General features: G+C 49.4%; 1 protein-coding gene and 1 long non-coding RNA gene across 2 annotated transcripts in view; one reads left to right on the top strand and one right to left on the bottom strand.

Annotated features, from left to right (window-relative positions):
* The window catches only part of MRPS25 (mitochondrial ribosomal protein S25), a 49,560-nt gene continuing 26,515 nt past the window's right edge, over positions 1,135 to 24,179 (bottom strand). Inside the window, exons 2-4 of the mRNA XM_018067066.1 lie at positions 11,738 to 11,844; positions 1,821 to 1,908; positions 1,135 to 1,396 (exon numbers count right to left, since the gene is read on the bottom strand). Coding sequence (XP_017922555.1) covers positions 1,204 to 1,396; positions 1,821 to 1,908; positions 11,738 to 11,844 — 388 coding nt within the window. The 3' untranslated portion in view covers positions 1,135 to 1,203. The remainder of the gene's footprint in view (positions 1,397 to 1,820; positions 1,909 to 11,737; positions 11,845 to 24,179) is intronic.
* Positions 19,849 to 21,245, top strand: LOC108638630. Its single transcript, XR_001919995.1, has 2 exons — positions 19,849 to 20,098; positions 20,996 to 21,245. It is a non-coding gene; the product is annotated as an uncharacterized LOC108638630 (long non-coding RNA).

The raw sequence follows: 24,179 nt of genomic DNA, 5'->3' as shown, positions 1-24,179 counted from the left end.
GTAGAACAAGGCCAAAAACCGTCCAGTGAACAGTGCTTATGCAAATGAAAGTATATCCATTATAAGATCCTCATAGCAATCTTCTCTATCATCGCATCCGATTTCTGCAAATTTTAAACCCATCTTTCTGTCCCTATTTAAAGTAGGAAACGAGGAGAGAGCAGCGCCCCGGGCAGTGCGGATGCGGCGACGAAACGGCTGCCGGCGCGGCTGGACATCCTTCCCTAGAGAGGGGCCCGCACCTACCTTGGTTCCGGGTGATCCTCCTACTTAGCAGCCGTATTAGGGCGCCCCCGTGGCCATGGCGGGAAAGGCTGTTTCCGTGAGGCTGTCTCACTGCGTTCTGGAGACTGGAAGGGCACCCACTCTGACAAGCCTAGCCGGCCAGAGGGAAGGCCCTCAGCGGGTGTGGCGTCAGAAGCAGGGCAGGGCCGAGACCCCACCGGGGAGGCGGCAGAACGCGGGACAGGCGCTTCCCTCCAACATTTCAGGGACGCCGCCCCAGTCATCAGCCTGCAGCCATTCAGGAGCCTGGGCATTCCTCCTTCGACCCGCACGCCCACCTCCCTCCCAACCCGCATATTCAGACCATCACCATGAATGCGGATTTGGTACAAAGTCACAGTAAACCATCACCCGAGCATCAGGTGGGAAGAGCGCCAAGCTTGTATTACAGGGAGATCAATCTGCAGCGTTTATGCACAACAGCTCACGGGGCGCGCTCGGGGTCAGCCCAGGTCCCATCTCCTGAGGCCTGAAACCAACACGACCGGAGTGACGGCGACTCGGCGGCCGGTGAGGAAGGAAGTCCCAGCCAGAGCCCGTGGCGTCGCGCCCCCTCCCGGCCGCGCAGGAGGCGCTGCTCCGTGGGGGCCCGGCGGGCAGGGGGTGTCAGTGCACAGGCTCCCCACCGCGGCGGCCGCGGGACCCAGACGCGCGTCTCCAGGCGGCGGCCTGGCCCCTTCCCGCCCTGAAGCCCCGTCCCCGCCGAAGGCCCAGCGGACGGGGTCACAGGGCGCTGCTCAGTGGCGCGGCCTTCACGCACGGCCGTGATGGCGCAGGGTGTTCACTGAGCAGCTTGGCTGCAGACCCCCCCCCCCCCCCGCCACCGCAATGTGCTTCCACACACGTGAGTAAAGGGGACCCTTTTATTGCAAAGTGGCCGTCAGTCTCTCGGGGCACAGAAGCGGGGCTCTCGGGGCCTCAGTCCTGGGCGCCGGCCCTCAGGGCGGCCTGGAATTTGCCGGTCATCTCCCTGGGCAGCGGCACCACGGCCGGGCAAGGCACCTGGCCCTCCACCTCGCAGATGCACTCCCGCAGGCAGTACTTCCGGGGCCCGAAGTGCGCCGGGTGGGAGAGCTGCTCGCGCTCCTGCCGCTCCCTCCGGAGGGTCTCCCTGCGGAGAGCAGAGCGCAGGAGGGGTGGGCGCCGCGGAGCGGGGAGCCCTGCCCTGCACCCCAGTCCCGGGCCGCGGAGGAGGGCGCACAGGAAGGCTGCAGCCGGGACAAAGGGGGCTCGGTGCCCCGCGCGCCGCCTCAGGACAGCTCTTCCCCCGTCCCTCGCTCCACTCTTGGAACAAAAGGGACACGGCACAGCAGGCCTGGGGCTGCTCCCCACTAGGGCCCACCTGAGGCCCAAGGAGGGACACGGTCGCAGCCACCAGGGCAGGGGTCCCAGAAGCTTCCCAGCCCCCTGTGCACCCAGGAGGAAGGGCCTCCGGCCGCCCCCTCGACACCCCTCCCGACCGCCTGTCTCCTCCGTCCACCCGACCTCCGGGCTAGGGACGCCTGCGCCCCTCCAAGTACAGCCCAGCGACTCACTCGCTCTTCCCCAGGATCTTCTTGACGTGCTCCATGATCTCCTTGTTGCTCTTGGTCTCCACGTCCACGAGCACTTGCTCCCCAGAATCTGGAGCAGGAAGGGAAGGAAAGAGGGGAGAGGGCTGAGAGGGCGGCAGGACCCCGCTCAGTCTCCACCGGTGCTGGGCGGCGGGTGTGCGTTCAGTGGAGAATTCTAGCAGTAAAGCAGGCGTTTACATAACCCACAATGCAGCCCTTTTGCATTTCTGTAGTACCAGGTATGTACAAAAGCATCCATTCTGTTTTAAAGGAAACAACGTCCACGTTCATGGATAGAAAGATTCAATATTAAGATGGCAGTCCTAGCCAAACCAGTCTATGGATTCACTCTCCAAATCCTAGCAGATGTTATTGTAGAAACTGAAAACCTTAGCTTTAAATTCACACAAAGGACCCAAAATAGCCAAAACAACTTTGACCAACCCCAAAATAGGAAAACATTTCACTTTCCAGTTTCCGTTTTACTGCAGGCTACAGTAATTGCCAGGTGGTGTAGTGGTAAAGAATTCTCCTGCCAACGCAGGAGATGGGGGTTCGATTCCTAGGTCAGGAATATCCCCTTGAATAGGAAATGGCAACCTGCTCCAGTCTTCTTGCCTGGGAAGTTCCATGGGCAGAGGAAGAGTCGGACATGACTGAGTGTACACACACACACCCCCCATAGGCTACACAATCAAGTCAGCGTGGTATAAGCGCAAGAACAGACTGCAGAAATGGAACCCAACTGAGTCCAGAAATAAACATTACATTTACGGTCAACTTCTTTTCAGCAAAGAGGGCAAGACAGCTCCATGAGAAAGAAGAACATCTGATAAAAGACCTGTTTTCTGCCTAAAGAACTCCTACAAACAATCCAAAGGAAAAATGGGCTAAATACCTGAATAAACAGTTAACAACAAAAATGGATGATAAGCACATGAAAAGATACCCAGTATCATCAATCACTAGAAAAATACAAAATAAAATCAGTGAGATATTAAGTGGCTGATTTTTTAAAAAAACAATACCAAGTGTTAGGATGCAGAGTAACACTCAAAACTTTCGTGAATTACTGGTGAAAATGCAAAAAAATATTACAGCCATGTCAGACAGGGAATGAGGACACATAAAAAAGATTGCAAAGAAGTAAAACTCACTTTGTAGAAGGGATGATTGTGTATGTAGAAAATCTTAAGTAATTTAGCAAATAAAAACTACTAGAAATGTGAATTATCAGGGTTACAAGACACTAGACCCACGTATCAAATCAGCAGCACTTGTATAAGGCTGTTTGATGCTTTAACCAAAGAACCGGAAAATGAAACTGAAAACTACTGTAAACCGACAGAAAACATACTCAATACTATTAAATTGCTATTTAATTAAGTAATTTAAATTACTATTAATTCTCATCAAAATCCCAGCAAGCTTTTCTTCCCCTAGAAACTGGTAAGCAAATTTTACAGTTAATACAGAAATGCAAAGAACCTACAAGGGCCAACTTTAATCTTGAGGGGAAAGAAAGGGTGGAAGGACAAAGTTGGATGCACACTACCTATCTAGACACATATTTTCAATCGACAAAAACCAATACAGTGTGCGTTAGCATGAGGACACACACAGAGCAGTTAGAGAGGATGGCCAGTTCAGAAACTCCAAAAGCCAAAGCAGTCTTAAAGAAAACCAGCTCAAGGAATCACGCTCTCTGACGTGAGACTACAGCAGAAAGCTGCAGTATTCCACACTGCAAGATGTTGGCACAAACACACAAATCAATGGAACACAAAAGCGACACCGGAAATACACCTGCACAAATTACCACCAAGGAGGCAAAATATACAATGGAGAAAAGACACTCCCTTCAGTGAGCGATGCTAAGAAAACTGGAGAGCAACAGGTAAAAAAATTAGAACGTCTTCTAACACTATCTACACAGATAAACTCAATATGCATCAAAGACCAGCTACCACAAAATTCCTAAAAGAAGGTAAACATGAAATCTCAGCAATTATTTTTTTGATCTGTCTCCTAAAACAAAGCAAAAATAAACAAACGGGGAACCTCCTTGGTGGTCCAGGGGTTAAGAATCTGCCTTGCAAGTCAGGGGCCGTGGGTTTGATCCCTGGCTGAGGACCTAAGATCCCTCCCACATGCCGCGGAACAACTAAGCACGTGCACCACAGCTAGAGAGCCCGCGCGCTGCGGCCAAGACCTGATGTAGCAAACACGTATGGGAGAGGGATCGCTACCCCATGGACTGTAGCCCATCAGGCTCCTCCGTCCATGGGATTTTCCAGGCAAGAGAGCTGGAGCGGATTGCCAGTTCCTTCTCCAGGGGATCTTCCCGACCCAGGAATCGAATCCAGGTCTCCTGCATTGCAGGCAGACGCTTTACCTTCTGAGCCACCAGGGAAGCCAAATACATAAATACTTGTTTAAAAACTAAAGACACATGAGTCTGAGCAAGCTCCGGGAGTTGGTGATGGACAAGGAAGCCTGGTGTGCAGCCGTCCGTGGGGTTGCAAAGAGTCGGACACGCCTGAGCAACTGAACTGAACAGATGGGACCCAGTTACACTTAAAAGCTTCGGACACAGCAAACCAGAAAACAAAAAGACAACCTATGATGTGGGGGGAAATAATGGTAAATGATACGATAAGGCGTTAATTAAAATATATAAATGGCTCACACAACTAGGTATCAAAAATAAAAGCTGAAAAAAAAGGGGCAGAAGAACTGACATCTTTCCCAAAGGAAATGCAAATGACCAACAGGCATAGAGAAAGATTCTAAGATAATCTCCAGAGAAACGCAAATCAGAATGACGATTAAGCTATCACCTCCCATTTGTAAGAATGGCTATCATCAGAGACCCCACGCACAAGGGCTGGCAAGGGTGGGAGGAAACGGCACCGCTGCACCACGCTGTGGTTTAGTCCCTGAACTGTCTGACTCTTGAGACCCCATGGACTACAGCCCGCCAGGCCCCTCTGTCCACATGTTGACTGTAAACTGGTGCAGCTACTGTGGAAAACGGCACAGAAGTTTCTCAAAAAACCAAACACAGAACTACCACATAACCCAGCAAGTCCACTCTTGGGTATACATCTGAAAAAACAACACTTATTTTAGAAAGATACATGCACCCCAATATTTGGAGCAGCATTATTTAATACAACTGTCAAGATGTGGAAGCATAAATCAACAGATGAAGGGGGCCAGCTGCGCTGTGCGTGCACACACACACAGTGGGATATTACTTAGCCACAGAAATTTTTTTCTGCGATTTGCAGCAACATGGATGGGAGAGACAGCTCTACATCTGGTGATGGATCACCAGCTGGTCAAATACAGAAATCAGACTGATTCTATTCTTTGCAGCCAAAGATGGAGAAGCTCTATACAGTCAGCAAAAAGAAGAGCAGGAGCTGACTGTGGCTCGAATCATGAACTCCTTATTGCAAAATTCAGACTCAAAGTGAAGATAGCAGGGAAAAGCCACTAGACCATTTGGGTATAACCTAAGCCCTTATGGTTTCCCTTATGATTCTAGACTGGAGGTGACGAACAGATTCAAGGGATTAGATCTTGTAGGACTATGAATGGAGGCTCGTAACACTGTACAAGGAGGTAGTGATCAAACACATCCCCAAGAAAAAGAAATGCAAGAAGGCAAAGCAGTTGTCTGAGACCTTACAAATAGCTGAGAAAAGAGAAGCAAAAGGCAAAGGAGATAGGGAACGACATACCCAACTGAATGCAGAGTTCAAAAAAAATACCAAGGGGAGATAAGAAAGCCTTTTTAAGTGAAAATGCGAAGAAATAGACAAAAACAGTAGAAAGGAAAAGATGAGATCTCCAAGAAAATTGAAGATAGCAAGGCAACGTTTCATGCAAAGATGGGCACGATAAAGGAGAGAAACTGTAAAGACCTAACAGAGCAGAAGAGATAAAGAAGAGGCGGCAGGAATACAGAGAACTGAACAAAACAGGTCTTAATGACCCAGATAAGCACGACGGCGTGATCACTCACCTAGAGCCAGACACCCTGGACTGTGGAGTCCAGTGGGCCTTAGGAAGCGTCACACAAAGCTAGTGGAGGCGATGGGATTCTAACCAAGCTATTTAAGACGACGATGCTGTGAAAGTGCTGCATTAGTGTGCCAACAAATCTGTGAGACTCAGCAGTGGCCACACGACTGGAAGATCCCAGTCTCCATTCCAATCCCAAAGAAGGATAAAGCTAAAGAATGTTCAACTACTGTACAATCGTGCTCATTTCACACGCTAGCAAGGCAATGCTCAAAATCATTCCAGCTAGGGTTCAACAGTATGTGAACCAAGAACTTCAAGCTGTGAACCAAGATGTACAAGCTAGATTTAGAAAAGGAAGAGGAAGCAGAGACCAAATACCCGACATAGGTTGCATCATAGAGAAAGCAAGAGAATTAAAAAAACAAACAAACCATCTACTTCTGCTTCGTTGACTATGCTAAAGCCTTTGACTGTGTGGATCACAACAAACTGTGGAAAATTCTGAAAGAGATGGGAATACCAGACCACCTTACCTGCCTCCTGAGAAACCTGTATGCAGGATAAGAAGCCAACAGTTAGAACTGGACATGGAATGGACCGGTTCAAAACTGGGAAAGGAGTACGTCTAGGCTGTATATTGTCACCCTTTCTTATTTAACTTATATGAAGAGTATATCATGTGAAATCCTGGGCTAGATCAATCACAAGCTGGAATTAAGATTTGTTCATTAAGCCAGGAGAAATAATGGTATGCAGATGACACCACCCTAATGGCAGAAAGCAAAGAGGAACTAAAGAGCCTCTTGATAAAGGTGAAAGAGGAGTGAAAAAGCTGGCTTAAAACTCAACATTCAGAAAACTAACATCACGGCATCTAGTCTCATCACTTCATGGCAAACAGATGGGGAAACAATAGAAAGTGACAGACTTTATTTTCTTGGCTCCAAAATCAAGGTGTGGACGGTGACTGCAGCCCTGGAATTAAAAGACGCTTGCTCCTTGGAAGGGAGGCTATGACACACCTAGACAGCATATTAAAAAGCAGAGACATCACTTTGCCAAGAAAGGTCCACATAGTCAGAGCTATGGTTTTTCCAGCAGTCATGTACGGACGTGAGAGCTGGACCATAAAGAAGACCGAGCACCGAGGAACGGATTCTTTGGAACTGAGGTGTTGGAGAAGACTCTTGAGACTCCCTTCGACTGCAAGGAGATCCAACCAGTCCATCCTAAAGGAGATCAGTCCTGAATATTCATTGGAAGGCCTGATGCTGAAGTTAAAGCTCCAATACTTTGGCCACCTGATGCAAAGAACTGACTCATAGAAAAAGACCCTGATGCTGGGGAAGATTGAGAGCAAGAGGAAAAGGGGATGACAGACGATGAGATGGTTAGATGGCATCACTGACTCAACAGACATAAGCCTGAGCAAACTCTGGGAGACAGTGAAGGCCAGGGAAGTCTGCCATGCTGCAGTCCACGGGGTCCCAAAACACTGGACACGACTTAGCGAATGAACAACAACAATGGAAGTGAAATAAGTCAGACAAAGACAAATACTGTGCACTCTCACTCGCTTGTGGCATCTAAAAAGTACAACAGACTGGTAAGTACAACAAAAAAGACTCACAGACACAGAGAACAGACAGACTCACAGACACAGAGAACAGAGCAGTGGTTAGCAGAAGGGAGCAGGACGGACAGAGGGGCGGCAAGGGGCAGGGTGCGTGAGATGCAAAGCATTGCACGAAAATAACCTACAAAGATGCACACCAGGGGCACACAGCCAGTGTTTCACCATTATAAACTGCATAGAACCTTCACAACTGTGACTGTTCTGCACACCTGTGACTTACACTACTGTACATCAACTATACTTCAGGTTTATTTGGTTTTGGCCTTGTGTCTGCAAGATCTTAGTTCCCCAAACAGGGACTGAACCTAGGCCTTTGGCAGGGACAGCGTGGAGTCCTAACCGCTGGACAGTCAGGAGCGCCCATGTAACCATCTTAAAGTGCAATCTGGCGGGTGTTGGTGCTCCCACTATCGTGCAGCATCACCGCTACTGAGGCTCCAGCACTTTCCTGTGACCCCAAACAGACCCCTTGTACCCGTGAAGCTGTCCCTTCCTCCTCCCCACAGCACCCCAGCCCCAGACAACCACCTCCTGTCCCGTGGTTTCGCTTGTGTGCCTCACACAGCTGGAGGCACACACGCCTTCCACACCTGCCTTCTTTCTGTTGGCGTGTTTACAAGATTCACCCATATTGAAGCCTATGTCGGTACTTCAGTCCTTTTCATGACCGAATAATAGCCCACTGAATGAATATATGCATTTTGTTTATCCATTCACGGTCAATTTTTTTTTTTTGACAGAGACGTCAAAGAAATTTCACAAGAGAAGTGACTACCTTTCAACAAAAGAGCTGAATATCCCAAATCTAAAAAAATCAAAAATAAACGTCAATCCTTATCTCACTTAACACACAAATAACTAGATCACAGAAGTGAATGTAAAATCAGAGGCTTTCCCCATCTTAAAGGAGACAAATCTTTATGCCTTTGAGGAAGAGAGATTTCTTGGCTAGGACACAGAAAGTACTAGAAAAAAGAAAACAGCTGAGAAGCTGAAATTCATCAAAATGAAAACTTCTGCTCTTCAAAAGGCACCATTAAGAAAATGTAAAGCCCGCCACAGACAGGAAATATTCACAATACATCATCTGACAAAGGAAGTGAATGCAGAATATGCCAGCAACTCAACCAGAAAAGAGCCTCACCTTTTCAAATTTTCAAACAGACACAAGATCCAAGTAGACTCTTCAGAAAAGAAAGAAATGAATGGCCAATGCACGCATGGAAAGACAGGGAAATGCAGACCAAGACGTCCAGGAGACACACCACCGCGGGGCTGGCTGACCCTGAAGACACTCGCGTGGCGAGAGGAGGGGCTCCCACAGAGCCTGTGAATGACGCCTGATAGGGCCAGGGCGCCTCTGCAGAGGCCTAACTCAAGGACCCAGATATCAGGAGAGTCTCCCGGGCAAGCTGGCGCCTCCACTTTCCACAGTCCTTAGAGCTGGAGAGACTCCCACGCGGTGGTCAGAGGCACGTGGGACAGGGAGGCAGCCGGCCGCCAAGGCAGCGCCCGAGGACAGAGGGAGGCCCGGAGCCGAGGGCGGCGCGGCCTCAACAAGCTGGACACGGCCCGGGAACGCTTCCGCCCAGGGCCTCCAGGAGCAGAGGCTCTGCTGGCAGCCTGAGTGTGCGCCCTGCTGGGTCCGAGAGTACAGATCTCTCAGGTGAGGACTCTGTGTGGCTTTAAGGCCCCAAGCCCCCGGTGACAGGAAATGCAGACGAGCAATGGGAGCGGCCGGGCTGAGGCTGGGGGCCAGCAGGACCCTCACCCTGCGCACTGCAGGCGGAACGGCAGGGTCACCTTGGAGGCCTATCTGGCGGCTTCTAAGGACGCTGTGCACCTACTCTGTGGACAAGCCCAGCCTGAGCCTGTGCCCAGGAGCACTGAGCACCTAGGTCCACAGAGGAGGCTGCTCGCAGCCCCCTAGAGCAATGACACCCCCCACCCGGCAGCAGAGCCAAGCCCAGCGCCCGTGGCCTTGGTCCAGGACCTGCTGCTTCTGCAGAGCTGCCTGCTGGCCAGCCCCCCGGTTCCCAGCGCTGCACCTCCATCTGGGGCAACTCCTATCCAGGCCTCCTTCCGGGGACGTCAGCCCTGCCGTACCATCTGAAGACTTTCCCTGCCTGCTGCCCTGCCCTGCCCTCCATAAATCTGACACCTGTAACTCTGTCTGGGTATCTGTCAAACACCCAAATGTTCATCACACTGATCAGTAGTAAAAATGAGTGCGCTACGGATACGCACAACGTGGGTGACTCTCAACACCACAAGTGAAAACCAGACACAGAGGAGTATATACTGTGAGACTCTAGATTAAGTCCTGAAAGAAACAAAACGAGCTAGTCTTGGGCGCCCCTGGTGGTGCAGAGGAGGAGAATCCGCCTGCCACTGCCGGGGACCCAGTTCAATGCCTGGTCTGGGAAAAGCGCACACCTTACTCAGAGCAACTAGCTGCCCAGGCCCCGCGACAAAAAGTGCCCGCTCACCTCAACTCGAGAAAAGCCCATGCAAAGCGGTGAAGCCTCAGCGCAGCCAGAAATGAATAAACAAATAATTCATCTATGGCGAAAGAACTGCTGACAGCAGGAAGTCCCTGGTGGTCGGTACTTAGGATTCAGTGCTTTCCCTGCTGAGGGCCAGGGTTCGACCCCTGGCTGGGGAACTAAACCCCACAGGCCATGCAGTTCAGCCACATACACACACCCAAAAGGAAGAGCTGCTCACAGTGGGTGCCTCTGCTGGGAGTGGGAGCTGACTGGGAGGACTGTGGGCCCTGGGGGAAGTCCTGGGGGGCTTCCTGGAGCATGGGAGATGTCCTGTCTTCACTGGGGATGGTGACACGGGCCCTTCACGTCCATCAGAGCTCATCCCTCTGTGCACAAGAGACCTGTGCATTATGGGTAAATTATCCCGCAATAAAGTTAGCTTTTTAAAACAACAACACAAATACAAACATAGAATTGCCAAACTACCACCATGCTCCTCAGTTCTGCCTTGCTCTGGTTTTCTTTTTTCCCACTGCACTCATCTTCTAACAAACCATGTTACTGAGTTTCCAGTTTATTCTATCTCCTCCTGCTGGAATATCATCTCTACACGACTAGATATCATTGTCCTTATGGCTCCCTGATACCCCAAGCACCCAGAAGAGTCCCTGTTGAACCTGATACATATTTGTCGAATGAATGAAAGACCATCATCGATTTGTTTCCTGATGCATTTCCCAATCCACACTTCACCTGATTCTCATAACCGCGTAAGGCAGATATTTCGCCTTCCCCTAGAAATACGGAACTAGGAACAATGCTTGATCAGAATGACTGAGGAGAGAGCCAGGCTAAAACACTGGATCTGACTTCCAGGGACTGAGCCCAGTTGAAAGGAATCTTCACAATTTGTGCCTCAAGAGGACAGGAGAGCATCGCGAAAGTGTGTATGATCCAGAAAGGGGACACACACAGTTCAAGAGGACACGGCCAGTGCTGAGGGACACACCCTGGGAGACCCATCTAAGGTGCAGGGAGGCTTCCTGGGGGAGCTGGTACCCAAGCTGACTCTCAAAGGATTCATTTTCTAATCTAGCCAAGAAGAGTAGGGGATTTCCCGCAGAGGGCCTGACATGAGCAAAGGCACCGAAGCACAGTGCGGCAGGGGGTCCGCAGAGACGGGCCGCTGTGCGGGCCTGGAGGAGACGTGGGGCGACAGCAGCGAGTCTGGCGGGGGTTGGGGCTGCGGGCAGAGAGATCTTGGTGGCCACCGGGCACCAGGTGCAGAAGCCAAGGTGACAGGACCAACAGGTTTACAGCGCTGCCCTCTCAGGGCCCAGTGACGGCCGCGTGCTCACTGTGGAGCCCTAAGCCATGGCCCCAGAAGTGGAGCCCAGCACCAAGATCACCTCCGGAATGACTGTGCCCCACGGTCACCGTCCCCAAAGCGCCCCCGGTCAGCACCGAGCAGGCTTCCTGACCCCAGGTTAGGCGAAAGTGCCCACTCCAGTGCTCACCCTCTAGGGCCCTAACCAAGCACCTAACGCCACCCTTCCAGCAGGAATTTTGTCTTTAGGTGATAAAAACGCTACTGACCCCCGAAAGCGTGGGCCCTCCCTGGCCTGTCAGGTGCTGGCCCGCTGTGTTTGCCCTTTGCTCTTAATAAACTCACTCCTTTCTGAAATGCTCTGTGTCTGGAAATTCTTTTCCAACCCGCGCCAGACAGCCGGGACACTCACCCAGGTAGAACCGCAGGAAAGGGGTCGGCGTCATGTTCTTAAACAGCATGATCTGCACCCAGGGGTTCTTGTACTGGATCTGAGGTATGTTGAAAAACACGAATTTCCTGCAACACAAGAAATTAAACCCATGAGAGTTTCTAACCTAAAACTTTATGTACCTGTGTATTCTTCTAAAGAGAAATCCAGAATTCTCATCAGATTCTGAGAGGACTCAGCCCCCCAAAAAGGTGGAGTGAGGAAAAGCAGGTCTCAGGAGTCTATTAACATGCTGTCTGAATGTAGGTATTGGGACCCCTGATTTGTCATTTAAGGAAAAGAAATCTATATCCTTACCTCACATTGCACATTAACCTAAAACTCACCAAAGCAGAAGTACAAATACAAAAATGAAATGTCCTTGGTCTCGCTTGCTGGGACAGCTACACAGTGTGCTCGTCTGAAGCTGTGTGTCTCCAGGTGAGCCCTTTATGTTTTTAGCATCGTCATGAAAGTTGCTCAGTCGTGTCCGACTCTTTGTGAACCCACGGACTATACAGTCTGTGGCATTCTCCAGGCCAGAATACTGGAGGGGGTAGCCTTTCCCTTCTCCAGGGGATCTTCCCAACCCAGGGATCGAACCCAGGTCTCCCCCATTGCAGGAGGATTCTTTACCAGTTAAGCCACAAAGGAACCCCAAGAATGCTGGAGTGGGTGGCCTATCCCTTCTCCAGTGGATCTGCCCGACCCAGGAATCGAACCACAGTCTCCTGCACTGCAGGTGGATTCTTTACCAACTGAGCTATCAAGGAAGTCCTTATGTTTTTATACCAATATTTAAAAATAAAAGGAACCATAAGAACAATCATGGGGAATACTCTTACAATCTAGGAGTGGATAAATCATTGAACTCAGAAGGTTTAAAACACAGACCACTTTGATTAATTAAAACCTTTGCAGGATTTCCCTGGTGGTCTGCCATCGCAGCCTTTGTGTGGTGAAGGAGCTTGCGTAACCCAAGCTATGCCATTCAGGGCCACCCAAGACCGACGGGTCACAGTGAAGAGTTCTGACAAAACACGGTCCACTGGAGGAAGGAACGGTAAACCACTCCAGCATTCTTGTCGGGAGAAGCCTATGCACAGTATGAAGAAGCAAAAACCGTACCACCAGAAGATGAGCCCCCAGATGGGCAGGTGTCCACCACGCTCCTGGAGAAGAGTGAAGGACAGTTACCGATAGCTCCAGGAGGAAGGAAGCCTCTGGGCCAAAGTGGAAACGATGCTCAGTTGCGGACGTGCCTGGCGATGAAAGTAAAGTCTGATGCTGTAGAGAACATCGTTGCGTAGGAACCGGGAAAGTCAGGTCCACGAATCAAGATAAATTGGAAGTGGTCAGACAGGAGGTGTTAAGAGTGAACATCAACATCTTAGGTTATCAGTGAACTAAAATGGACAGCAATGGGTGATTTAATTCAGATGACCATTCTATCTACTACAGTGGGAAAGGATCCCTTAAGAAGAAAGCAGTAGCTCTCACAGTCAATAAGAGTCTGAAATGCAGTGCTTGGGTGCAATCTCAAAAAGGATAGAATGATCTCAGTTTGTTTTCAAAGCAAACCATTCAACATCACAGCAATCCAAGTCTCTTCCCCAACCACTGATGCCAAAGAAGCCGAAGTTGACCTGTTCTATAAAGACCTACAAGACCTTCTAGAACTGACACCACAAAGAGATGCCCTTTTCATCATAGGGGATTGGAATGTAGAACTAGGAAGTCAAGAGATACCTGGCTGCTGCTGCTGCTAAGTCGCTTCAGTCATGTCCGACTCTGTGCAACCCCACAGACGGCAGCCCATCAGGCTCCCCCGTCCCTGGGATTCTCCAGGCAAGAACACTGGAGCGGGTTGCCATTTCCTTCTCCAATGCATGAAAATGAAAAGCGAAAGTGAAGTCACTCAGTCATGTCCTACTCTTAGTGACCCCATGGACTGCAGCCTACCAGGCTCCTGCGTCCATGGGATTTTCCAGGCAAGAGTACTGGAGTGGGGTGCCATCGCCTTCTCCGAGAGATACCTGGAGTACCAGGCAAATTTGGCCTCAGAGTACAGAGTGAAGCAGGGTGAAGACTAAAAGTTCTGTCACGAGAACACACTGGTCATAGTAAACATTCTTTTCCAATAACACAAGAGACGACTCTGCACATGGACCTCACCAAGTAGTCACAGAAATCAGATTGATTATATTCTTTGCAGCCAAAGATGGAGAAGCTCTATACAGTCAGCAAAAACAAGACCAGGAGCTGACTGTGGCTCAGATCATGAACTCCTTATTGCCAAATTCAGGCTTAAACTGAAGACAGTGGGAGAAACCACTAGACCATTCAGGTATGACCGAAATCAAATCCTCTGTGATTATATGGTGAAGGTGATGAATAGATTCAAGCAATTAGATCTGGTAGACAGAGTGCCTAAAACTATGGATGGAGGTTTGTAACACTGTACAGGAGGCACTGACCAAACCCATCCCAAAGAAAAAGAAATGCAAGAAAGCAAAGTGGTTGTCGAGGAGGCTTTACCAAGAGATGAGGGAAGGAGAGAGGAGAAAGGGAAAGACACACCCAGCTGAATGCAGAGCCCAGAGGACAGCGAGGAGAGGGGAGAAGCGAGCGAAGTCGCTCAGTCGTGTCCGACTCTGCGACCCCATGGACTGCAGCCTGCCAGGCTCCTCCGTCCATGGGATTCTCCAGGCAAGAGTGCTGCGGTGGATTGCCATTGCCTTCTCTAGGGGATCTTCCCGACCCAGGAATCAAACCCGGGTCTCCCGCATTGCAGGCAGACGCTTTACCAGGGAAGCTTAGGTAGAGATAAGAAGGCCTCCTTCCAAGAACAGAAGATAACAACAGAATGGGAAAGACTATAGATCTCTTCAAGAATACTGGAGATATTAAGGGAACACTTCATGCAAGGATGGGCACAATAGAGGACAAAAATGGTAAAGACCTAACAGAGCCAGAAGAGATTAAGAAGAGGTGGCAAGAATACACAGAACTATACAAAAAAAGTCTTAATGACCCAGATAACCACTATGGTATGATCACGCACCTAGAACCAGACATCCTGGAATTTGAAGTAAAGTGGGCCTTAGGAAGCATTACCACAAACAAAGCCAGTGGAGCCAGCTGAGCTATTACAAATCCTGAAAGATGCTGCTGCTAAAGTGCTGCAGTCAATATGTCAGCAAATTTGGAAAACTCACAAATGGCCATAGGATGGGAAAAGGTCAGTTTTCATTCCAATCCCAAAGAAGGACAATGCAAAAGAATGTTCAAATTACCATACAATCACACTCATTTCACACACTACCGAGAAGGAAATGGCAACCCACTCCAGTATTCTTGCCTGGAGAATCCCATGGACAGAGGAGCCTGGCGGGCTACAGTCCACGGGGTCGCAAAGAGTCAGACACGACTGAGCAACTTCATACACACACAAGGTAATGGCTCAAAATCCTTCAAGCAAGGCTTCAGCAGTACATGAACAGAGAAATTCCAGATGTATAAGCTGGGTTGAGAAAAGGCAGAGGAACCAAAGATTAAATTGCCAACATCCGCCGGATCACAGAAAAAGGAAGGGAATTTTGAAAAACCATCTATTTCTACTTCACTGACTACATTACAGCCTTTAACTGCGTGTATCACAACTGTGGGAAACTCTTAAAAAGAAATGGGAATACCAGACCTCCTTAACTGTCTGAGAAACCTGTATGCAGGTCAAGCAACAGTTAGAATCAGATATTGAACAACTGACTGGTTTCAAATTGGCAAAGGAGTATGACGAGGCTATATGCTCTCATCCTGCTTATTTAACTTACACACAGAGCATATCATGCGAAATGCCAGGCTGGCTGAATCACTAGCTGGAATCAAGATTGTGGGGAGAAACACCAACAACCGGGAAGAGGAATTAAAGAGCCTCTTGCTGAGGGTGAGAGAGAGTTAAAAAGCTGGCTTAAAACTCAACATTCAAAAAACTAAGATTATGGCATCTCGTCACATCACTCCATAGCAAATAGAAGGGGAAAAAGTGGAAGCAATGACAGGTTTTATTTTCGGGCTCCAAAACCACTGCAGATGGTGACTGCCGCCATGAAATTAAAAGACACCTTGGAAGGAAAGCTCTGACAAACCTAGACAGTGTACTGAAAAGCAGAGGTATCACTTTGTTAACAAAGGTTTATATAGTCAAAACTACGGTTCTTCCAGGAATCCTGTACAAATGTGAGAGCTGGACCATAAAGAAGGCTGAGTGCCAAGAAATTGATGCTTTTGCATTGTGGTGCTGGAGGAGACACTCGAGTGTCCCTTGGACAGCAAGATCAAACCAGTCAATCCTAAAAGAAATCAGCCCTGAATACTGACCGGAAAGACTGAGGCTGAAGCTCCAACTCTTTGGCCACCTGATACAAAGAGCTGACTCACTGGAAAAGACCCTGATGCTGGGAAAGATCGAGGGCAGGAGAAGGGGAGGGCAGAGGGTGAGACGGTTGGACAGCATCACCGACTCAATGGGCAGGGAGAGGAGCAGACTCCAGGAGACAGTGGAGGACGGGGAGCCTGCAATGCTGCAGGTCATGGGGTCACGAAGAGCCAGACACGACTTAGCAACTGAACAGCAACTGGTGGCAGGGGTTGGGAGTCCGCGCGCCAAGGCAGGGGGTATGGGTTCAATGCCTGGTTGAGGAACTAAGAGCCCACATGCCATGGGGCACTGAAGCCCAGGTGCCCCAGTTAGGTCGCCTGGGAGCTGCCACTACTGAAGCCTTCATGCTCTAGAGCCCACGTTCTGTGATGAGAGAAGGCGCTGCCTGCTGCAACGGGGGAGCTGGCTTGTAGCAATGAAGAGTAGTGTGCCACAGTGACGGCTCAGGGCACCACCGATAAACAGATAAAGACAACCCCTGCAAGGCAAAACTGACCACAAACAAAACCAACCTCTGCCAAGCACAAAACCCAAAACAAAAGGTTAATTCCCTTATAGAGAATTCTGCACACCAGTAACAAGATCTATAATCCAGTACTAGAGGCAAAGGCCACAAACAGGCAGAAACCCACATGGTCTATCAGAGGAAGGATCCTCAGTGTCTTCCCCACAATTATACATTAAAATCATCCTTTATCATCTCTTAGATTGCTTAAAAGGTGAAAGTGTTAATCGCTCAGTCATGTCAGACTCTTTGCAACCCCATGGATTACAGCACTCCAGGCTCTTCTGTCCATGGAATTCTCCAGGCAAAAGTACTGGAGTGGGTAGCCGTTCCCTTCCCGTGATTGTAAGGCTGGACCCCGGGGCCATGACGGGCCGCCCCTCCTCTCTCCCGCTGGCGAGAAGGTCCCTAACGGAAGGGTCCTCCCAGATCCCAGAGACCAATGACAGCACACTTCGCCGGCTAAAGCTGCCCCACCCTAGCCACATAGAAAGACCTGTCAGCCCGCGACGCCTCGGCCTGGCGACCTATCCGAACCCCCGTCCATCTAGCCTGACCATCCCTCACAACGAACGTATAAAAGCCACCCCCAACACAGTCCAGGCGTGGACTTCCTTGACCTGCCTCGTTCGGGTCCAGGAACCCTGCCAGGGAGCGCTTCCCCATTAAAAGCCTGCTAGACACTCTTTTTGGTGTCCTGGTCGTCTTTAACTACGTTATAAGCAATTAATTTATAGAAGTGAGGGGAGCTTCCCTGGTGCTTCAGACAGTAAAGAATCTTCCTGCAATGCAGGAGACCAGGGTTTGATTCCTGGGTTGGAAGGACCCCTTGAAGAAATGAATGGCGACCCACTCGAGTATTCTTCCCTGGAGAATTCCATGAAGAGGAGCCTGGTGGGCTACAGTCCATGAGGTCGCAAAGAGCAACTTTGCTCCCGCCATGACTGAGCAACTAACATTCTCACACTTACAGAAGTGAGGAAACCTTTCCTTATGTAGATTCATTGGTTTGACTTCCTCGGGGGTCATTTTGGAACTAGCACAGATCTTAACTCAATGATTTCACCTCTGCCTTTAGGTATTTTCACACTTGAATGCAAAGACACCAGTGACCTTTACTGCAGTATCATTTTTTACTGCAAAGGAACAGAAACAGCTTAAATGCCAGACTGACTACATAAATTATGACACAACTGTACACCTGGACCCCTGTCTACCTGCTCTCCATCCTGAGTGGCTAACAGATACGTGCTAACAGGGAGTGGGCTTTCCTCCCCTATGGCTTCGTGTTGGATTTAGCCCATAGCGAGCATTGTCACGATCTTAGTTTTCTGAATGTTGAGCTTTAATTAAGCCAACTTTTCACTCTCCTCTTTCATCAAGAGGCTCTTTAGTTCTTCCATAAGAGTGGTGTCATCTGCATATGTGAGGTTATTGATATTTCTCCCGGCAATCTTGATTCCAGCTTGTGCTTCCTCCAGCCCAGCGTTTCTCATAATGTACTCTGCATATAAGTTAAATAAGCAGGGTGACAATATACAGCCTTGATGTACTCCTTTTCCTATTTGGAACCAGTCTGTTGTTCCATGTCCTGTTCTAACTGTTGCTTCCTGACCTGCATACAGGTTTCTCAAGAGGCAGGTCACGTGGTCTGGTATTCCCATCTCTTTCAGAATCTTCCACAGTTTATTGTGATCCACACAGTCAAAGGCTTTGGCATAGTCAATAAAGCAAAAATAGATGTTACTCTGGAACTCTCTTGCTTTTTCCATGATCCAGCAGATACTGGCAATTTGATCTCTGGTTCCTCTACCTTTTCTAAAACCAGCTTGAACATCTGGAAGTTCATGGTTCACATATTGCTGAAGCCTGGCTTGGAGAATTTTGAGCATTACTTTACTAGCGTGTGAGATGAGTGCAATTGAGTGGTAGTTTCAGCATTCTTTGGGATTGGAATGAAAACTCACCTTTTCCAGCTCAACATTCAGAAAACTAAGATCATGGCATCTGGTCCCATCACTTCATGGGAAATAGATGGGGAAACAGTGGAAACACTGTCAGACTTTATTTTGGGGGGCTCCAAAATCACTGCAGATGGTGACTGCAGCCAGGAAATTAAAAGATGCTTACTCCTCGGAAGGAAAGTTATGACCAACCTAGATAGCATATTCAAAAGCAGACACATTGCTTTGCCAACTAAGGTCCATCTACTCAAGGTTATAGTTTTTCCAGTGGTCACGTATGGATGTGAGAGTTGGACTATGAAGAAAGCTGAGTGCCGAAGAATTAATGCTTTTGAACTGTGGGGTTGAAGACTCTTGAGAGTCCCTTGGACTGCAAGAAGATCCAACCAGTCCATCCTAAAGGAGATCAGTCCTGGGATTTCTTTGGAAGGACTGATGCTGAAGCTGAAACTCCAGTACTTTGGCCACCTCATGCAAAGAGTTGACTCATTGGAAAAGACCCTGATGCTGGGAGGGACTGGGGGGCAGGAGAAGGGGACGACAGAGGATGAGATGGCTGGATGGCATCACCGACTCAATGGACGTGAGTCTGAGTGAACTCCAGGAGTTGGTGATGGACAGGGAGGCCTGGCGTGCTGCGATTCATGGGGTCGCAGAGTCGGACACGACTGAGCGACTGAACTGAACTGAGCATTGTCAAAAAAACAGAAAGACAGGGAGAGTCAAGGCAGTAATTTCTCTGGCTCGACCCCAGGCTCAGTCCCAGCTCCACAAGCTCCTGTCAGGCAGCCCTCTTCATCCCCAGGGCCCAACAACCATTCTCCTCGCTTCTGCAGCCACGACCCGGGGTCTTACACTGTTCCGGAGACCTATGGCCCTTTGCTGCAGTCCTGCAAAGCCTGCACCTGGACGGACCTCTTGGGGAGCTACAAAATACAAAGAAACTATCTGGAACTAAAAATAACTCAGTGTGCATGCGCCGTTGGGGCAAGTTCTGGACCAAAAGATACAAAATATACAAACCCCAACTGCCACTTCTGAAGAGCCGGGAGCAACAACTGGGCGTCGGGAGCAAAATTAGGGTACTGCGCATGCCCCGCTGCGCTCGGCGCAACAAAGGTGGGTGGAGCACCGAAGCCCCGCCTCGAGCCCGCCCCTGGACACACCCCTACCGTCACGGCACATAAGGAACCGGCCTGAGCCTGCTCCCCCTGTAGCCGGTGCAAGAACTCCAGTGAGGCGTCACCAGAGTTTCCTGTCTGTCCGCTTCCATTGATCGGGGAAGGCCAAGAACCCGGCCAGCTGATGGCACCCAACCTGGGGCAGACCCCTTCCGGAGCGAGGACCTGGGCACGTCCGAGACTACGGAGTGCCACTTTACCGTGGCTGAGGAATGCCTACCTGAACCTCGTGTTCCACCATCACCGCATGCTGTAAGTCTGCCTTTCTGGCCCCTGGTTGGGGCAGTGCTTTCCCTCTGCTGAAAGCTCTGCCCTCTCCTTCCGCGAGAGCTCTGTGAGTGTAGAGATCACAGTGGCTGGACCTTCTGCGGTCCTGGCACTCTCCTCGTTTCCCTGCGGTCTTGTTCTCATCAGGCTTTTCTGTCCCTCCTCCCTGTACCTCCCCTTCAGTCCTTTTAACTGTACTCCTGTTCCTCTTGGGTCTTTAAGGTTGTCACTGGGGTCTTCCGTACTTTTGTCTGTCTGGTTGCTCCTGCAAGTCTCTGCCAAAACCGTGGGCAGGGTGGAACATTTAAATTTTGAAATACAAATGCAGCCCACATTGCGTGAGACTCCAGCCTTGGGGTACTTGGAGGAATTTTAAAGGACAAAGAGACTAGAGGGGCTTGCTCTTAACCTCCTCAGCTTTTGCAGCCTCACTATCTGCAAGCTCCCAGAGCCCAGGCAGCTGTCCTCTGCTTTTGCAAAGTAACTGTTTCGCCTGAACTCAGGAACAGCCCGTTTCATCTGTAGTGCCCCAGACGGAAGGTGGGGCTGGGGTGGGCGCAGGTGCCCCAGGGGAAGGAGGCCACTTTAAATTCAAGCTGGAAAGTTAGGAAATCCCTGGTTCTATAGAAATTGGCTAGTCTGACTTAAGCTTGTGGGCTTACCTCATACAGATCTGTCTTTAGAATCATCAACAATAAATACTTTCACTGTACCTAAGGTTACTGGAGGTCAGTTAAGTACACGCTGTGTTTTTGTTATGAAATTTGCCAACAGCTGTAATAGTCTGATATGATTAAATTTTTAATGGGATGAACACTTGTTGGTTAACTCTAGGGGAATGACTATGTTTTAGAAACACCCATCTAAACAGTCTCTTTACAGGACCTCTATGCTGCTCTACGGGTTAAGAAAGCGTCTTGCAATGCGCAGGACCAGAGTTCGACTCCTGGTGAAGGAGCTAAGACTGGACACGCCACGCCAAGACTAAGCCTGCGCTGCAACTACTGAGCCCAAGGACAACTAGAGAGTCCGCAACAAAGGATCCCACACCATGCGGTGACGATCCCCTGTACTGCCAGTAAAACCTGCTGCAGCCAAATATACAAATAAATATTTTAAAAAGCAAAAAAAAGTCTCTGTACATCTTGGTACTCAAAACTAAATTTACGTTAAAGATAGGAATTCACTGAATATCCAGGCCATTCAAATATGATAGATAAAAACGTTGGAAATATTAATTGCTACATAAGTCTAAATTTGCCTACTTTTGTGAGAGAGAAACTTTAAGCTTGTCTGGTGCTGCTTTGAGACGTTCTCTACCAATTGATAGAATGCCAGTGTAAAAGTTTGTGAGATGTGTGTTTTTAAAAAAGGAGGTAGGAGAGAGGGACATACACTTTGTTAAAGGAAAAAGGGTGATTTTTCTCCTAAAGCTGATTATTTCTCAACTGAAGAATAAGGGACAAAGTACTGCTACAGAAAAGGACAGGTTTGCAGAAGTAGAACATTGAGAAGAATTTTGTATGGGGTTGGGATTTTCTAAAGTGGAATTAAATCTTATTAGGTAAGTGGATTTATTTTTTTCACTTTAGCTTAAGGAATAATTGCTTCACAGTGACCTATGATTTGATCTGACTGGGTTTTTTACATTTTTGACAGACTTCCCAAACATCAAATTCTAATTAAAGTTCTTTTGACCTCCAGCTAACCTTGCGGTGTTTTAAAAGGCCCCTGGAGTATCCCAAACAGATCCTAATTTAACTGGTACGTTAAATTATATGGGAAATGCTGTCCAAACCCACTGTTGCCTGTCAGATAGAGGTTGTCTTCAATTTTATCGCAGCCACCAAACATACGGGGGAAAGGGTCTCAGGTTTTTCTGCTATCTAGTCTCACCTTACTCTATGTCCAACAAATCCCCTGTGGGAGCACTCCCACCTCCAGCTCCTGACCCCGGGGCCTTCTCCACCGTGCCCAGCTCCCAACCCCAGGGCCTTCACCGTGCCCAGCTCCAGCTCCCGACCCCAGGGCCTTCTCCACCGTGCCCAGCTCCAACTTCTGACACCGGGGCCTTCTCCACTGTGCCCAGCTCATGACCCCGGGGCCTTCTCCACCATGCCCAGCTCCAGCTCCCGACCCTGGAGCCTTCTCCACCGTGCCCAGCTCCAGTTCCCCCAGGAGTTCCTTTCTCCATCTCTAATCTCCCCTTTCCTCCAGGCTTCGGCAGCCCCTACCTTATTACAGACTATTCGGCTGGCCACTTCCAAGCAGCCCACATCCTGGGATTTACAGATACCCACTCTTGAGGAATACACCCCAACATCCACCATAGAGGAAACTGCTATAGGACAGCCAGCTTACAGACCGCAGATGCCCCACTCAGGGAGAGCCCCACCAACGCAGTGGAACTGGTTGCACTGGCACTGCTTCAAATGTCCCCCATCGGGAACCCCTGGTGCAAGGGATGGTGGTGGCCAGAGGGGGAGATGCTCAAAACCCCACTAGGTGAGGAGGGCACCAACCCCACTCTGACGAAAGCCTCCCGGGGAAGTGTCTCTGGGATGCTGGGTCTTGGCTGCAGATGACTCAACATGGGAGGATCCTCTTCTAAGCCAGAAGAAACACCTCTGGAATATATCCTTAAAAATTAGAAGTGTTAAAAATAGATGGGCTGAAAAGGAAAAAAGAAAAAAACTTTTACTATAACACTGCCTGGCCTTTACATAGGTTGGGAGATGGAGAAAAATGTCCTGAAAATCCATCTCTAAATTACAATATCATCTTGCAACTGGAAATCTTTATGTCACAAGATAGGAAAATGGACTGAGGTTCTGTATGTCCAAGTCTTCGTGGTCCTTCACCAAAACCCCACTCACTCTAGGCGGTTTCTGGGCATTCGAAGGCACACCTGAGGTTTCAGGTCATCTAACATCCCCCAGCTCTCAGGGGGAGACCAAGCTTCCCCTGCTTCTCCAGACCCACCTACTTCCCCTGAGGCACCTACTTCCCCAGATGCCTCTGACCAATCCCACACCCCAGAAACTCACAGTGGAACTTCCTACCATCCAAGATCGGGCAAAGTGTGCCCTCCGAGGGAAGTCGAAAACGGCAAAGAGACAATCAAAGGACATGTGCCCTTCTCTTTAATCGATGTAGTTAGCCCAAGGCAGACTGAGCCAGTTTTCTCGAGACCCTAGTGAGTTTGTCGGAGGGTTTTAGGCCCTAACACTGGCCTTTGATTCTACTTGGAAGGATGCCCAAATAGTCTTGTCTACTTGTTGTACCTGCGAGGAAAAGACAGAATGTGGGCAGCAATCCAGCAACACGGTGACCAGCCTGCCAATTCACGTTTGTGTTGCAAACACGAACATTATACTATGTGTGGAGACGCAGTTCCAAACCGGGGGCCCAGCAGGAGTTATAGTTACTGGGAGGGAACAGAAGCCAGGAAGCACATGATGTGGTGTGCACTGGGAGGGGTGAGGAAGTGTATTCACAAGTCAGTTAACGACGAAAAGGTCAAAGAAGTGACCCAAAAGAGAGAAAAAGAAAATCCAGCCTTCTTTCAGGGATGGCAGATGGAGGCTTTTAGAAAATCTGCTGGACACTGATCCACCCACTCCTGACGGTCAGACCCTAACATTAGGCAGAAACATTAGGCAGAACATTCTGTCAGCCCTAACATTAGGCAGAAACTCCAGAAGTTACAATTCGGCCCACAGACCCCAGTGCCACAATTCCTAGAGGTGGCCCTTCGGGTATTCAGTAATCCAGACCAAACTGAGGATGGAGAACCTGATGTAAAAACAAGTCAGGGCTCAAGCTAAACTGAGGGTCACAGCTGTCAGCCATGCCTGGCAACCTCAGGACAACCCAAGGCGGGAAAGGAAGTTTAGCATCTACCTGGAGATAAAACCAGCAAGGGGGATGATTCAAATGTAAGTCAATCAGCCAGTGGGCTCCAAAGTGCCAGAAAGAACCCCCTGGTCCGTGCCCAGTCTGCAGACAAACAGGTCATTGGAAGTGGGACTGTCCCCAGTCCCAAAGGGAAGGGGGACTCCTACTC

The sequence above is a fragment of the Capra hircus genome, chromosome 22, assembly GCF_001704415.2.
Source record: "Capra hircus breed San Clemente chromosome 22, ASM170441v1, whole genome shotgun sequence".
In the NCBI taxonomy this organism is placed as follows: Eukaryota; Metazoa; Chordata; class Mammalia; order Artiodactyla; family Bovidae; genus Capra; species Capra hircus.
The sequence above is the reverse complement of the archived record's forward strand: the minus strand, read 5'-3'. Positions and strand labels throughout refer to the sequence as shown.